Raw genomic sequence first — 16,391 nt, forward strand, 5'->3', positions numbered from 1 at the left:
GATGCAGCAATCTTCAGACAATGTATAAGCTTAATTTCAATTAGCTCCGATTTTATTGCAAATATTCTTCATACAAGTGAGACATTTAAAAAAAAAAATTATTGGTCAATAAATTGCATTGATAAGTAAACCACAAATTCATACCTTAGACAAGTTATTGCATATAAAATGAAACCAACAGCACAAATCTAAATATGCTTTCTTCAAATTATTCTGTTTATTTATTGGATAGACACTACATTAAAAAAACTTCAATATAAATAACAAATGCAAATGAAACAAACACAACAGCACCACAAAATAAAACTGAAAGCAGTGGACAGCTAATTCTGCCCTGTGTTATGTTAGATTTTGGTTACTCAGAAGTTTTCACACCATTAGTTGGGATGCTTAGCTGTTTCTGACAAAGGTACAGGGTTCTATTAGAAATTTACAGTGTAGCTGTTAGCCTCAGGGTCTGTATAAACCAGGAGAGATGCAAACTGGAGGTCGACGACAACTGCTGTGTATATGAAAAGTAGTACCCCTTACTTGCATCTATCCTGGCAAAATAATTAAGCTGGTATTTACTCTGGGATTGCCTGCGAGATGATGAAATTTATCTGGGGATAACTGGTCTTGGCAGATCAATCTATTCCCAAATCAAAACATCTCCCCATGAGGGTCTCCATTTATAAAACCAAGGAAGAATGGAAAATAAAAGCAAAAATAAAAGAGTAAATTGAAGAGATAGGCAATTGTAAGATGTTAAATAATGATCCTTGCATTTGGAAGTTAAGCTGTCCTTTACAAAACCGACAATCAACAAATTTAGAAATCACTATCGTTTTTCTTTAAAATGGCCTTTGGAGATATTTTCAATTTTACCAAACCTTTTATCTTCAATTACAAAATTCATAAAAATGATTAGACAGTTTAAAAATACATTTCTCATATAATTATGTAAAAACAACACCAATAATTGATCATCCACTGTTATCAAAACGACACCTGTACATTTTCGGACATTTCCAGAGATCAGTCTTTTTGGTGATGATTGATTGCTGAAGTGAATCTAACTTCCCAGAGCAGCTGAATCATTTCCAGGCTGAATACAAGTGCACTGATGCAATCTTCTTCATTGAGGTATTTCTACAGTGTCCATCCCAAGCATCGCATGAAGATAATACAGATTGTAATGCTTTGACATACACTGTGGGTATGGGAGATAGGGGAGTGGAGGGAGATAAAATATGGCACAAGTATACATTGAAATCTTTAGATCAGTTTGATATAAAATTATTTTGTAAATTTGCTCCTTTCAGATATTTGAAACTGGATTTAAACTGTGCAGAATACATACTCAATAACCAACTAGATATCATTGCTCCATAAATCTAAATAATGGCCAACCTCGTTAAGCATGCGCTGAGGGCAGAGATCTCCTTGTGTCTCTAGAACCGATCATGGACCATCTAGATGGTGTTGCTAACTTTTGGTTGGTTCAATTGGCTCTGTTTTATAACCTTTGCTCTCGAGACACCAGGTATCTTTATAATACCGCCACGAGGTTCAAGTTCAAGTAATGATCAATAACTCAACACACCAATTAGTAAGATTCAAATCAAAGCACATTTATTATACACAGTAAATCGCTACTCATGCATAAATTCTGCTGCTAAGCTAGTTCTATAACTAACAGGCCTATACTTAGCTTCGGACTGGCCCACCAGGTCAGGGGAACAAATGGCCTTTCGTTCGGATTCTGAAACTGCGGGATTCAAAGCCGGTATGGACTGGTAGCTAGGAGCGCCTATCTCATAGCAAGCGTCGACTTGAGACTTACTTCAGTGATGCGGCAGCTTGGACAGTTCACTCTCAAGGGTTGGTTCACGTTGCTGAGTGACCCTGTCAAGAAGAACGATTTGAGCTTGGGGGCTTAACTTTATAGTCCCCAGGGGCTTCCCGCCTTTCGGGGCGGACCCCGTACCTGGTTCCAGGTGATTGGACTTTGTTCCAATCGCTTGGTTTGATTTCTCCAATACTGGAGCGGTTCCCTGATCGATGGGCGGTCTTGAGGTGATCGTTAACCTCTTTTGTGTTGGCCCCTGCTGGCACCGGGGAGTCTGGCTTAGCTTTGTTTGTCCCAAATGTTGCGATTGTTCCCAGGGATCGCGCATTAGTATGTAGATGGCTGCTACATTATTATGCTGATGGCTGCTTGTATCGATGCTGTCTGGGCTTTTGCAGAGTTTAATACACAGTAAACTTGCACCTGCTGGTTTCTGCCTGTGTAGGCTGAATTTCCCTGCAGCCTTTGCTGTTCTCCATTTTACATCGGGAGTTGGCCAACTCAGGTGGCTACAATGGCAATTTTATGAGCACTTTTGAAAGATATAATCTTATCTTGGGGTGCAAATGTCTGTCATCACAAAAAAAAAAAGTGTCTCATGAATCCTGCAGGAAAGCAAGGCCTCGAGGCACACTGGAGGCATTCCCAGAAAGAGAAAGATCAATCCTCGATTTTTGAGAATAAGAGAAGAAATAGGAGGTCTTTTGGTCCAGTGAACCTAATCGCCATTTGATAAGATGGTGGCAGATCTGATTGTGGCCGTAACTCCACTTTCCTGCCTTCCCCCCCATCCCCATAATCCTCAACCCCCTTGTTGATTAAGCCTCTGTTAATGACCGAGCCTCCATTGCTTTGTGGAAAAGAATTTCAAAGACAAACAAATTCCAGCTCATTGTCTTTTTACATGGGAGACCCCTTATTTTGAAACTGAGCCTCTAGTTTAACATCCGACCCCCACAAGAAACATCCGCCCAGCATCTACTCCATCAAGCCCCGTCAGGATATTATATGATTCTGATCACCTTTTATTTTCCTAAACATTAATGAACATAGGCCCAAAAGATAGGAACACAGGATACAGGAGCAGGAGTAGGGGGCACGATAGCAGAGTGGTTAGCGCACTTGCTTCACAGCTCCAGGGTTCCAGGTTCGATTCCCAGCTTGGGTCACTGGCTGTGCAGAGTTTCCACTTTCTCCCCATGTCTGCATGGGTTTCCTCCGGGGTTTCCTCCCACAGTCCAAAAATATGCAGGTGAGGTGGATTGGCCATGCTAAATTGCCCTTAGTGTCCAAAAAGGTTGGGTTGGGTGGGGCTACTGTGTTATGGGGATAGAGTGGGGGGGGGGGGGGGGGGGGGGGGTGGGCTTAGGTAGGGTGCTCCTCCCAAGGGCCGGTGCAGACTTGATGGGCCGAGCGGCCTCCTTCTGCACTGTAAATTCTATGATTCTAGACAATTCAGCCCTTCTGAATCTAAGCCACCATTTGATAATATGATGGCTGATCTGGTTGTGGTCTCAATTCAACAGTCCTGTCTCTACTCTCTCTCTCTTCTTCCCCCCCCCCCCCCTCCCCCCCCAATCTCTGTAGCCACACCATCATTACGTCCAGGGGGACTTGTCAACCTTACGTCCCATTAATTTTCCCAGTACTTTTTGTACTAGATTGTTCCTTCCTCCCTCCCTTTTGCCTCGATTTTCTACTATTTGTGGGATGCTTGTGTCTTCCAGTGTGAAGACAGATTAAAAAAATATTTGTTCAAAGTTTATTGGCTTTTTTCTTCTTTCCGCAGTCCGAACTAAGGGAACAATGCTTACTTTAGCTACTGCCTTCCTTTTTATACGCTTGTAGAAGCTGTGATTGTCTGTTTTGTATATTTCTTGCTAATTTACTTTCATATTCAATTTCTTCCTTTTGTCAGTCTAGCTTCTAAATGTTCCCAATCTTCTGGATACCACTAACTTTCACAAATGTCTGCCTCTGCTTCTCTTCCGTCTTACCTTTGAACCTAGTTTCCCATTCCACTTTCGCCAACTCTGTCTTCATACCCTTGTAATTGCCTTTATGCAAGTTTAAGACACTAATTTTAGACCCAAATTTCTCACCCTTAACTGAATGTAAAATGTCATCATGATACATAGAGGACCCTTTACGGAGGTCAATAATTATTCACGACCCATTACAAGGCCTGTTTCCTTGTTAATTCCAGAACACAATGTTATAAGAAAATATCCTGATCTGGTAGCATTGATTTCAATGACTTCCGAGCTATGACTCAGAAAATGAGTGAGAAAGATTCCAAGGAAGAAATTATGAAAGCCTTTTGGTTGTTTGATGTGATGGCACTGGCAAGATATCATTCAAGAACCTTAAGAGAGTTACTAAAGAACTGGGTGAAAATCTAGCTGATGAAGAGTTACAGGAAATGGTCGATGAAGCGGATCGTGATGGTGAACAAGGATTTTTACAGATCATGAAAAAAACAAGCCTCTATTAATTTCATATTGTCCTACAGTCCCAAAGTAGTACTAGTTGTGTTTGTATTTAACTAATAAAGAATGAAGAAAAGAAAAAAATGTCCTAAATATATTCCATGAAGTAATCCTCTAGAGTACTTTTACCAGTGTGATTCGTCCAATCTATATGAAGATTGAAATTTCCCACAATTCTTACAAGCCCCATTATTTCATGATGTACATTATGTCCTAGTCTCACTACTCTTGGGAGGGGGCTTATAAAACAATTCCCACTAGTGTCTTCTTTTCTTTGATATTTCTTATCTCTATCCAAAATTATTTTACATTTTGATCCTGTAAACCAAGATCATTTCTCACTCATGTACTGATCTCCTCCTTTACTAAGGAAGACACCCTACTTCCTTTTCGTTACTTCTTGTCTTTTGAAACACCAAAGACCCTTGAATATTCTGATCACACCTGGAGTCACTTTGCAACCACATCGCTATAATGGCTACCATATTACACTCATTTATTTCCATTTGTTCCATCAGTCAACCTACTACTGCAGAAGTTGCGTATCTTCCTATCAGGCCAAAAATTGAATAATGGAACTTTACAAATACTTCTAAAATAAAACTTTTAACCTAATCTTGCAAAACCATACTATAATTTTGATAACTGAATGTCATCAACACCATATATATGTAGCAAAACTCAGTTATTGCTGCAATGATGTGTACACTTAAATTACTATTGTGTCGACAACAACCAGATTTCATGTGGACAATTTTACATATTCAAATATTTTCCCATGATCATTAATGCTTAGTGTTTTGATGGTGTTGCATCATTATAACTGATGTAAATTCAAGTAGTACTAATAAATACAGCTATGTGCAACTTTATCTTTCGTGACTCTGGAAAAGAGTAAGTTAAAGTTCACATAGTGCATAATACTGTCCTGTTGTGATTGATTTGGTTTAGTTAATTGATATACTGTGGATTAGTATATATGGAAAGGTCCAAAGATGCAATTTACCTTATTTTAAAAAAAATTAATTATGTTTTATTGAAATTTTTTCGATCAAAATTTTTTCCCCTTACAGAACAAACATAACAGTAAAGAAAGTTTAACAATAAACAAATGGCTAATCAACATGGTAATCTAATCGTTTAACATAAACTAAAACTTCCACCCCGCCCCCCCTCCCCCCTGGGTTGCTGCTGCTGGTCATCTGTCTTTCCTCTAACGTTCCTCTAGGTAGTCGAGGAATGGCTGCCACCGCCTGGTGAACCCTTGAGCCGATCCTCTCAGGGCAAACTTTATCCGCTCCAGTTTTATGAACCCCGCCATATCGTTTACCCAGGCCTCCAGTCCGGGGGATTTCGCCTCCTTCCACATGAGTAGAATCCTACGCCGGGCTACTAGGGACGCAAAGGCCACAACGTCGGCCTCTTTCGCCTCCTGCACTCCCGGCTCATCCGCAACTCCAAATAGAGCTAGCCCCCAGCCTGGTTTGACCCGGGCCTTCACCACCTTAGAAATCACTCCCGTCACTCCCTTCCAATACCCCTCCAGTGCCGGGCACGACCAAAACATATGTGCGTGGTTTGCCGGGCTTCCGCCGCACCTCCCACACTTGTCCTCCACTCCAAAGAACCTGCTCAGTCTTGCTCCCGTTTTGTGTGGTCTATGTAGCACCTTGAATTGAATCAGGCTAAGCCTGGCGCATGAGGAAGAGGAATTTACCCTGCTTAGGGCATCAGCCCACATACCCTCCTCTATCTCCTCCCCCAGCTCTTCTTCCCACTTTCCTTTTAATTCGCCCACCAACTCCTCCCCCCTCTTCCCTCATGTCTCGGTATATCTCTGACACCTTGCCCTCTCCGACCCACACCCCCGAAAGCACTCTGTCCTGAATCCCCTGTACCGGGAGCAGCGGAAATTCCCTCACCTGTTGTCTAGTGAACACCTGCATATATCTAAGGAAGTTTCCCCGGGGCAACTTATACTTTTCCTCCAATGCTCCCAAGCTCGCAAACGTCCCATCTATAAATAAATCTCCCACCCTCCTAATTCCGAACTGGTGCCAGCTCTGAAATCCTCCATCCATTCTTCCTGGGGCAAACCTATGGTTGTTCCTGATTGGGGACCCCACAGGGCTCCCCGCACACCTCTCTGTCGCCTCCATTGTCCCCAGATATTCAATGTTGCCGCCACCACCGGGTTCGTGGTAAACTTTTTTGTTGAGAGCGGTAGCGGCGCTGTCACCAGCGCCTCTAAGCTCGTCCCTTTACAGGACTTTCTCTCCAGTCTTTTCCACGCCGCTCCCTCTCCCTCCATCATCCATTTACGAATCATCGCCACATTGGCGGCCCAATAGTAGTCGCCCAAATTCGGTAGCGCCAATCCTCCTCTGTCCCTGCTACGTTGTAGGAACCCCGTCCTTACCCTCGGGACTTTCCCTGCCCACACGAAGCTCGTGATGCTCCTGTCTATTTTTTTGAAAAAGGTCTTAGTGATTAGTATAGGGAGACATTGAAATACAAATAAGAACCTCGGGAGGACCATCACCTTAATTGCCTGCACTCTGCCCGCCAACGACAGAGGCTGCATGTCCCACCTCTTGAAGTCCTCCTCCATTTGTTCTACCAATCGTGTCAGATTAAGTCTGTGCAAGGTTCCCCAGCTCCTAGCGATCTGAATCCCCAGGTATCGGAAGTTTCTTTCCACTTTCCTTAGAGGCAGGCCTTTTATCTCTCTACTCTGGTCCCCTGGGTGTATCACGAATAGTTCACTCTTCCCCATGTTAAGCCTATATCCCGAGAAATCTCCGAACTCCCTCAACATCCGCATAACCTCTATCATCCCCCCCCGCTGGGTCCGACACATACAACAGTAGGTCATCCGTGTATAGCGAGACTCGGTGTTCTTCTCCCCCTCTAATCACCCCTCTCCATTTCCTGGAGTCTCTCGACGCCATGGCCAGAGGTTCAATAGCCAACGCGAACAACAGTGGAGATAGCGGGCATCCCTGTCTTGTTCCCCTGTATAATCGGAAATACTCCGATCTTTGCCGACCCGTGACTACACTTGCCATTGGGGCCCCATAAAGAAGTTTGACCCAGCTAATAAACCCGTTCCCGAACCCAAATCTTCTTAACACCTCCCATAAATACTCCCACTCCACCCTATCAAATGCCTTCTCTGCATCCATTGCCGCCACTATCTCTGCCTCCCCCTCCACTGGGGGCATCATTATCACCCCTAATAGTCGTCGCACGTTGACATTCAGTTGTCTCCCCTTTACGAACCCTGTCTGGTCTTCGTGCACCACCCCCGGGACACAGTCCTCTATCCTCGATGCCAGTACCTTTGTCAGCAATTTGGTGTCCACATTCAATAATGAAATAGGTCTATAGGACCCGCACTGCAACGGATCTTTATCCCTCTTCAGAATTGGCGATATCGTCGCCTCCGACATTGTCGGGGTAAAGTCCCTCCTTCCCTGGCCTCATTGAACGTCCTCACCAACAACGAGGCCAACAAGTCCACATATTTTCTATAAAATTCCACCGGGAACCCATCTGGTCCCGGAACCTTCCCTGCTTGCATGTTCCCCAGCCCCTTAATAACCTCGTCCACCCCAATCGGTGCCCCCAGGCCTTCCACCTCCTGCTCCTCCACCCTCGGGAACCTCAATTGATCCAGGAACTGCCGCATCTTCTCCTCTCCCTCTGGGGGTTGGGACCTATACAGTCCCTCATAAAAGGTCTTGAACACCTCATTTATCTTCCCTGCTCTTCGCACCGTGGATCCCTTTTCGTCTCTAATTCCCCCTATCTCCCTCGCCGCTGTCCTCTTTCGCAACTGATGAGCCAGCAGGCGACTAGCCTTTTCCCCATATTCATACCTCCTCCCCTGTGCCTTCCTCCACAGCACCTCCGCCTTTCTGGTGGTCAGGAGGTCAAACTCCGTCTGGAGTCGTCTCCTCTCCCTGTACAGTCCCTCCTCCGGGGTCTCTGCAAATTCCCTATCCACCCTTAAAATCTCCCCCAGTAATCTTTCCCTTTCCTTGGCCTCTGTTTTCCCTTTGTGGGCCCCAATGGAGATCAGCTCTCCTCTGACCACCGCTTTTAGTGCTTCCCATACCACTCCCACACGGACCTCCCCGTCGTCATTGACCTCCAGGTATCTCTCAATACACCCCCGCACTCTTCCACACACTCCCTCGTCCGCCATCAATCCCACATCTAATCGCCAGAGTGCTCTCTGCTCCCTTTCCTCTCCTAGTTCCAGGTCCACCCAGTGTGGGGCATGGTCCGAAACCGCTATGGCTGAATACTCAGCTTCTTCCACACTTGAGATCAACGATCTTCCCAGAACAAAAAAATCTATCCAGGAGTACACTTTATGGACATGGGAGAAGGAGAACTCCCTGGCCCTCGGTCTAAGAAATCGCCATGGATCCACTCCCCCCCATTTGGTCCATAAACCCCTTGAGCACCTTGGCCGCTGCCGGGCTGGATCTATCTAGCCCTGGGTCCAGCACGGTATTGAAGTCCCCTCCCAATATCAAGTTTACTACCTCCAGGTCCGGTATACGACCCAGCATCCGTCTCATAAATCCCGCATCGTCCCAATTCGGGGCATATACATTAACCAACACGACCTCCATTCCCTCCAGCCTGCAACTCACCATTACATATCTACCTCCGCCATCTGCTACGATGTTCTTTGCTTCAAATGCTACCCGTTTCCCCACCAATATGGCCACCCCTCTATTCTTTGCATCTAGTCCTGAGTGGAACACCTGTCCCACCCATCCTTTCCTTAACCTAACTTGGTCCGCCACCTTCAGGTGCGTCTCTTGGAGCATAGCCACGTCTGCCCTTAGTCCTTTCAAGTGCGCGAGCACTCGGGCCCTTTTAATCGGTCCGTTCAGGCCTCTCACGTTCCATGTGATCAGCCTCACTAGGGGGCTACCTGCCCCCCTCCCGTGTTGACTAGCCATCACCTTCTCTAGGCCAGTCCCATATCCCGCCTCCGCGCTCCCACTCGCTCCCCAGGCGTCGCATTCCATCCCCGTCCACCCACTCTTTAGCCATTTCCTTTTTGATTTCCGCAGCAGCAACCCAGTTGTCTCTCCCCCCCCCCTCCCCGCTAGATCCCTTTCTAGCGTGATTGCTCCCCCCATATTACTTCCGCAAGTCAGCTGACTTCAACGGACCCCGGCTACTCCTTTCTGGAACTCACTACCGGAGGAGGTAGTGGAAGCAGGGACGATAGGGACATTTAAGGGGCATCTTGACAAATACATGAATAGGATGGGAATAGAAGGATACGGACCCAGGAAGTGTAGAAGATTGTAGTTTAGTCGGGCAGTATGGTCGGCACGGGCTTGGAGGGCCGAAGGGCCTGTTCCTGTGCTGTACATTTCTTTGTTCTTTGTTCCTGCTCACTCCTTGACCCCCCCGTGTGGGGAACTCCCATCCGCCTTGCGCCTGTCTTCCCGCCATAATCTTTCTGGCGCGGGAACATCCCTTTATCTGACCCGCCTCTTGTGGCGCAGCTCCCTTTCCTCTCCCCCTCCCGTTCCTCATTCTCCGCCTATGTCCCTTCTTTCCCCCCTCACCGGCGCCCACATTTCCTAGTGTCTCCCCCCATCCCAATTTACTTCTCTATTTACATCAACCATAACAATAACAATAACATTCCCTACAGTATCAGTCCCTCAGTTCCGATCCAATTTCTCCTCTTTAATAAAGGTCCATGCTTCTTCCGCCGTATCGAAATAATGGTGTCTCTCCTGGTACGTGACCCATAGTCGTGCCGGCTGCAGCATCCCGAACTTCACCTTCTTTTTGTGTAACACCTCCTTGGCTCGGTTAAAACTAGCCCTCCTTCTCGCCACCTCCGCACTCCAATCCTGGTACACCTGTACCACTGCATTCTCCCATCTGCTACTCCGCACCTTTTTAGCCCATCTCAGGACCTCTTCTCTATCTTTAAGGCGGTGAAATTGCACGATTGTTGCCCTGGGCGGTTCTCCCGCTTTTGGTCTTCTCGCCGGGATCCGATGTGCCCACTCCACCTCCAAGGGGCCCGCAGGGGCCTCAGCACCCATCAATGAGCTTAGCATCGTACTTACATAAGCTCCACAGTCCGCTCCTTCCACTCCCTCAGGGAGACCCAGTATCCGAAGGTTCTTCCTTCGCGCTCTGTTTTCTAGGGCCTCAATCCTTTCAATACACTTTTTATGGAGTGCCTCGTGCGTCTGTGTTTTGACCGCCAGGCCCAGGATCTCGTCCTCATTATCCGTCACCTTCTGCTCCACCACGCGGAGCTCTGTCTCCTGGGTCCTTTGTGCCTCCTTGAGCCCCTCAATTGCCTGTAGCATCGGGGTCAGCACCTCCCTCTTTAGTAGCTCCACACACCGTCTCAAAAATTCGTCTTGCTCGGGCCCCCATGTCGCCTGGGCTTTCTCCGCCGCCATCTTGTATCTTCTCCCCTTCTGTCCCTTTCGTCGACGATTCCTCGCACTGCAGCCGCCGCCGCCGATATTTTCCTCTTTCGTTGGGGGGGGGGGGGGACTCCCTATTCACTCACCCCACACCGGGTTGCGTCGCCCAAAGATTTCCCGTTGGGGCTCTTAAAAGAGCCCGAAGGTCCGTCGGAGCTGGAGCCGCCGAAACGTGCGGCTAGCAGGGCATCGCCACAACCGGAAGTCCCCGCAATTTACCTTATTAAACCGCGGACCTCAAAATAACCTTTCAATTCCTAAGAAAATAGAGGAATGGAATTCATCTGATATTTTAGCCATGATCTTATTGAATGGCAGAGCAAACAAGGGGTCGAATGGCCTACTCCTGCTCCTAATTTGAATGTTGTGTGTAAAATCCAATATTTTTACATATTGTGCAGAGTTCAGCTACCGTCTGTCACACAACCTTTGGCCAGCTAATGCAAAATTCCTTTACTGATCTAAATTAAGTATTTAGAAGAAACAAATTTTGTACTAATAATATAATAAAATTATACATAATATAAAAGCATTATTATTCAGTTTGTGTACCTTTTGAGTTTTTATAGAAGACACAGTTGTTCGCACACTTGTCTGGATGGGAATCCCAGAAATCTGTTCCACAGCAGCATAGTGGAGGTAGATCTGTGTTTTGCAATTTAATCTTCTCCATCATCTGTGCTCTTAAGGCTTCTACGTATCTGCAATACATTAATGATGGCAAGAAAGCTGAGACGAAGCAGCTTGATTCAAAGCAAGTATAATCCGTTGTTAGTGATCGCGAAGATACATCACTCGCCTCTAACACCTAAAATTAATCTGTATACACACAATTGTACTTATCAGTTTTGACTGCAATCTTGAGTTTCCTACCGCGACTACCAACATCTCATTTTAATTCAGGGCAAGTAAGCGGTATTGAAATAGTGCTGCTCAGCAGTCATTGGAACTTTAAACAGTTTATCATTAGGTAACTGATCAGTTGCTCAGCCTTTTCTTGTTGGTGCACAGAAGAGATATAAAGCTGAGTATAACACAGAAAACACTGAAATTATATTTCAGACCCACAAGCATTTAAAGCCCTAAAATACTCAGTAAATGCTTGGTTAAATATTCTGAAGGGTCACTTCATTTCATTTCTGACACCTCCCATTTGCAGATGTTGATAAATCTGTTGCTGGGCTTGTCTTTTCCATTTTTACTTTAGCTATATAAGTGTGAAGACACTGAATAAATTGTTGGGAATACATTTTTACTGGAATTGAATTTTAACCACCAACTCTCATTAGCTAAAACCTCTCTCCAACATGACAAACATACTTAAAAATACAGACACCCCCCATCCATCCAACTGCATTGCAAAGGTAGCAATCCATAATCTTAGAAACTGCAGCAAACTTAAATTAATAGCATGAAACATAATACAATTTTAAAAAAGTGTGCACAGTAGAATATTGCCACTAATTGTGAATTCCGGTTAACAAATAAAAAAATAGGTTAATTCTCACCAATGGATACATAAGATGAATCTGTATTCAAAAAATCTTAAACTACCTTGTGACAAAGCCCATTAGTCCCAACTGTCAAGAACCTGTTGAAAACAGTGACAGGAGGGGAAAATATATGTTTTCTTACTTACAAACGGATTCCTTAAAAGCGTTGAAAGTCAGATGTAACAGATTTATTAATTATACGGAAATGAAACATACACTTAACAGCAGTATGAGGACAAAAAACCTAGTGCATTTTGTTCGAGGATGCAAAACTGCTAGTGTCACGGCTACAGGCCTTTGAAGCCCAAATCTCTGTTCCAACACTCACTTTTTATTACCTTTTCTGCAGGACAATCCACTTGTATCTATCTGCCTTACCTAATACAACTGCATATATTAGATTAAATTTAATGAGCTTCTCTTGTCATTTAAATTAAATTTCCACAGATGATACTTTGGTTAAGATTCTCTGGCTTCCCTGTGGCGTGTTTCTTGTCCTCGGGAGGTGGCCCATTGTTGGCCAGCAGCAGGATTTTCTGGTCCCGCCGCGGCCAACGGGATCTCTCATTGAATTCACCCCACACCACCATGCGCGGGACCGGAAGATCCCACTGGTGTGAACATCGGGAAGATCTCGCCCTTTACCTTATCAATAATTTCAGTCTTGTTATTCTATCAAATGAAACTTAATTATAAATATGTACTATTCCATATCAATTTCCCCCTTCTAAAATAGAAATATGTGGTCACATTTTTTTTCATCCAAATGACCAATTAAAGTTATTAGCAGTATTTACTGGAAATTATAATTATTTTTGTTATTTGAACTAATCATTGCATTATGGCCAGTCTTAACTCAAGAGTTCAGTGTTCATGGCATCCAAATTGACACGCACTTCCTCAATTAACTGGAAAATACTAAAAGAGTACCACTACTATAAAGATAAATTAATCACAGTGCCTTCACAGACCTCAGGACAATCTGATAACCCTTCTGTTGCATTGCGTCTCTGTCATTAAAGTGATATCTCCAAAATCAGTTCTCCAGCAAGAATACTCTGCAAGGCACCATCAGAAATATTTAATTTAGGGCAGCACGGTGGTGCAGTGGTTAGCACTGCTGCCTCACAGTGCCAAGGTCCCAGGTTCGATCTCGGTTCTGGGTCACTGGTTTGCACATTCTCCCCGTGTTTGCGTGGGTTTCGCCCCCACAATGTGCAGGTTAGGTGGATTGGCCACGCTAAATTCCCCTTAATTGGAAAAAGATGAATTGGGTACTCTAAATTTAAAAAAAAACAGGAAATATTTATTTCAAACTATGAGCATGTACCCACAATAACAAATATGTGAAGGAAAGATTAGTTTGATCACAGGGTTTATTTCCTTCCCTTTTCTTCATAACTATAAAACACCATGTCCTGTGAAAACCAGAATTCGCAACACACCTGGTACTCTCTCGGTTTCGTTGGGCTTTGACATTTTCTGCTCTCTTCTGTTTCTCCTCTTCCTTTAACTGAGCAATCCTTCCACTTTCGGCCACTAGCTCTCTCTGATGAGTTAGCTTAAGCATCCTTTTCTCTTCTGCTTCCCTTAGTTTCTCCTTCTCCTCCTTAATTCTGAACAAAATTTTAAATAAACATGGATACTGTAGTCTTACAAACATAAAACGCCTGAGCCAATGATAAATTTGTTATTTACAGGTACAGCACAGTCAACCTATTGTCATTTTTATTTGTTTTTCAAAGCCATTCACTGAATGAAGTACTTGGTGAGACATTAACAATGCAATAAAGTAAGTCTTTTGACTCACTGCATGATGTTTGCTACTAGCTTCAAGGGGCTGTTCTCCTTCAAGCAGAGCAGGCTAAGAGGAGACTTGATAAAGATATTTATAATCATGAAGCATTGATGAAGAAAACAGTTTCCAATGGCTGAACAATAAAGAATCAGATGGTACAGATCCAAGATGATTTGAAAAAGAATCAGAGGAGATGGGAGTTTTTAAAAAAATGCAACAAGTGGTTGGGATCTGGAATGCACTGCCCAATAAGGTGGTGGATAAAAATTCAATAGTAGCTTTCAAAGGATGAATATTTAAAGAAGAAACAAATTAATTCAATATTTCAAAATAATTGGTGCCTGCTCAGTGACCTAAATGGCCTCTTTGAGTGCCTTATCATTCTATGATTTATGTGATACTGATAAATCTTATTTTTAAAAAAATGTTTTTTTGAACAATTCTGACAAATTCAATAGCATAGTCTTCTATTAGAGTTGCTCATTTGTGGGCGAGTGGCTTTACACATTTTTGAGCCAAGTGTCCTGAAGTGAATTCTCTTGATGATTGTTGCAGGACCAGCAGCTTTCCCAAGTTCAGGCAGCAGTTAAGTTACTGAGTTTGAGTATCAGCACTGCCTCAACTAAATTTATCACTCACTTTGCGATCCTCTTCTCATGTTCCCGCTGGCGTTGATGTTCTTTCACCTGCTCTCGTTCAATGTCCATGAAGAGGCGACGGTACATCAAATACTGGTTACCACGCTGGGAAAGAGATCAATCCAGAAATATACTTGCATTATTTAAATATTTTCTAGCACTCTCAGTATCTGCAAAGTACATGAAGCATGGCGGAGAAACAACCAGATCTGATGCAAATGATTATCCTTTGAAAGTGTAACGTGCCGCCATAGAAACAGGTTTGAGCCATTTCCATGAATAGAAAGTATCTGCTGCACTGAGCTGGCTCACATTTTTATTTAAACATATGACAGTTGGTATCTCAATTGTTAATACAAAACAGCATATTAAGCTCACGTTTGCTTATAACTTGGTTTTCTTTCCTGGGAGTTTTATTTGGCAAAAGAAAAATAATCCAGTCAATTCCAACAGGAGATATTACAATCAAGTTTATTTCAGCTGAGTTGAGTCTTCACCTCTACATCCCAAGGGTTAACTTTAACCAGAAATGGAACAGCCAAAAAAATACTGCAGCTACAACGGAGGTCGGAGGCTGGGAATTCTGTGACGAGTAATTTACCTCCAGACTCCCCAAAGACTTTCCGCCATCTACGAGGCAGAAGTCAAGAGTACGCTCACTTGTTTGGATCAGTGCAGCTCCAACAACACAAGAGATTCTACTGTAGACCAAAGCCTCCCACTTGATCGGCACCCCATTCACTACCTTAAGCATCCACTCCTTCCAACATTCGTGCAGGTAGTAGCAGTGTGTACTATCTACAAAAACACTGGAGCAACTCACCAAGTCTCCTCCAACAGTACCTTCCCAAACCCACAATCTCTACCATCTAGAAGGGAAAGGACAGGAGATACCTGGAACACAATCATCTCCAAATATTCCTCCACGTCCTACAACTTCTTGACCTGGTACAAAATCATCGTTCCTTCACAGTTGCTAGCTAAAATCCACCCCCCAACCCAAATCTCAGGTTAACTAACTCAGCACCAACTGAAGCAGGGACCATTTCTGCTTAGCTGCTTATTGGTTAATCGCTCAGAAACTATTGAGCACTCACACGGTTTCCCAGAACTTCCGATATCCATGTGACCATGCCATGGAGGTATCCCCCAAAATGCACTGGGGAATCCTCGGACGTCTCCACACATCAACTACACAGAAATTGCCTGGGAAGTTTGGACTTCTGATGGGAAATTACCAAGCACTCTGAAACTCTGAGTTAAAGTCAAAGTTTTTGGATGGTTCAGACTTACTTAGCAGAATAGTTAGAAGTAGATTTAGATTTAATGTCATGTGTACCTAGATACAGTGATTGCTCTGCATAGTCCAGGCAGATCGTTCCAAAAGATAGGACATATGATAAATATACAATGTAAATACATACACATAGGCATCGGATGAAGCATACGGAATATAGTGCTACAACAGTAGAGAAAATGTGTAGAGAAATCAGTTAGTTCAGTCCATAAGAGGTGCATTCAGGAGTCTGGTGTCAGCGGGGAAGAAGCTGTTAATGCGTGTTCTTAAACTTTTGTATCTTCTGCCCAATGGAAGAGGTTGGACGAGAGAGAATAATCCAGAAGGGAAAGTGAGGAAGCTAAAAACCAAAAA

At 44.1% G+C, this 16,391-nt stretch overlaps 1 protein-coding gene across 5 annotated transcripts in view; it reads right to left on the reverse strand.

Moving 5' to 3' along the window:
* Positions 1-30: 30 nt before the first annotated feature.
* ccdc15 (coiled-coil domain containing 15) overlaps positions 31-16,391 on the reverse strand; it is a 72,715-nt gene continuing 56,354 nt past the window's right edge. For all 5 annotated transcript variants that reach the window (XM_072486755.1, XM_072486752.1, XM_072486751.1 and 2 more), the window contains 4 exons: positions 14,742-14,845; positions 13,750-13,920; positions 11,364-11,512; positions 31-1,192 (listed from right to left, as the gene is read on the reverse strand). In XM_072486755.1, the coding sequence (XP_072342856.1) occupies positions 1,077-1,192; positions 11,364-11,512; positions 13,750-13,920; positions 14,742-14,845 (540 nt within the window). In that variant the 3' untranslated portion in view covers positions 31-1,076. The remainder of the gene's footprint in view (positions 1,193-11,363; positions 11,513-13,749; positions 13,921-14,741; positions 14,846-16,391) is intronic.

This window comes from Scyliorhinus torazame, chromosome 21 (genome assembly GCF_047496885.1).
Source record: "Scyliorhinus torazame isolate Kashiwa2021f chromosome 21, sScyTor2.1, whole genome shotgun sequence".
Lineage (NCBI taxonomy): Eukaryota > Metazoa > Chordata > Chondrichthyes > Carcharhiniformes > Scyliorhinidae > Scyliorhinus > Scyliorhinus torazame.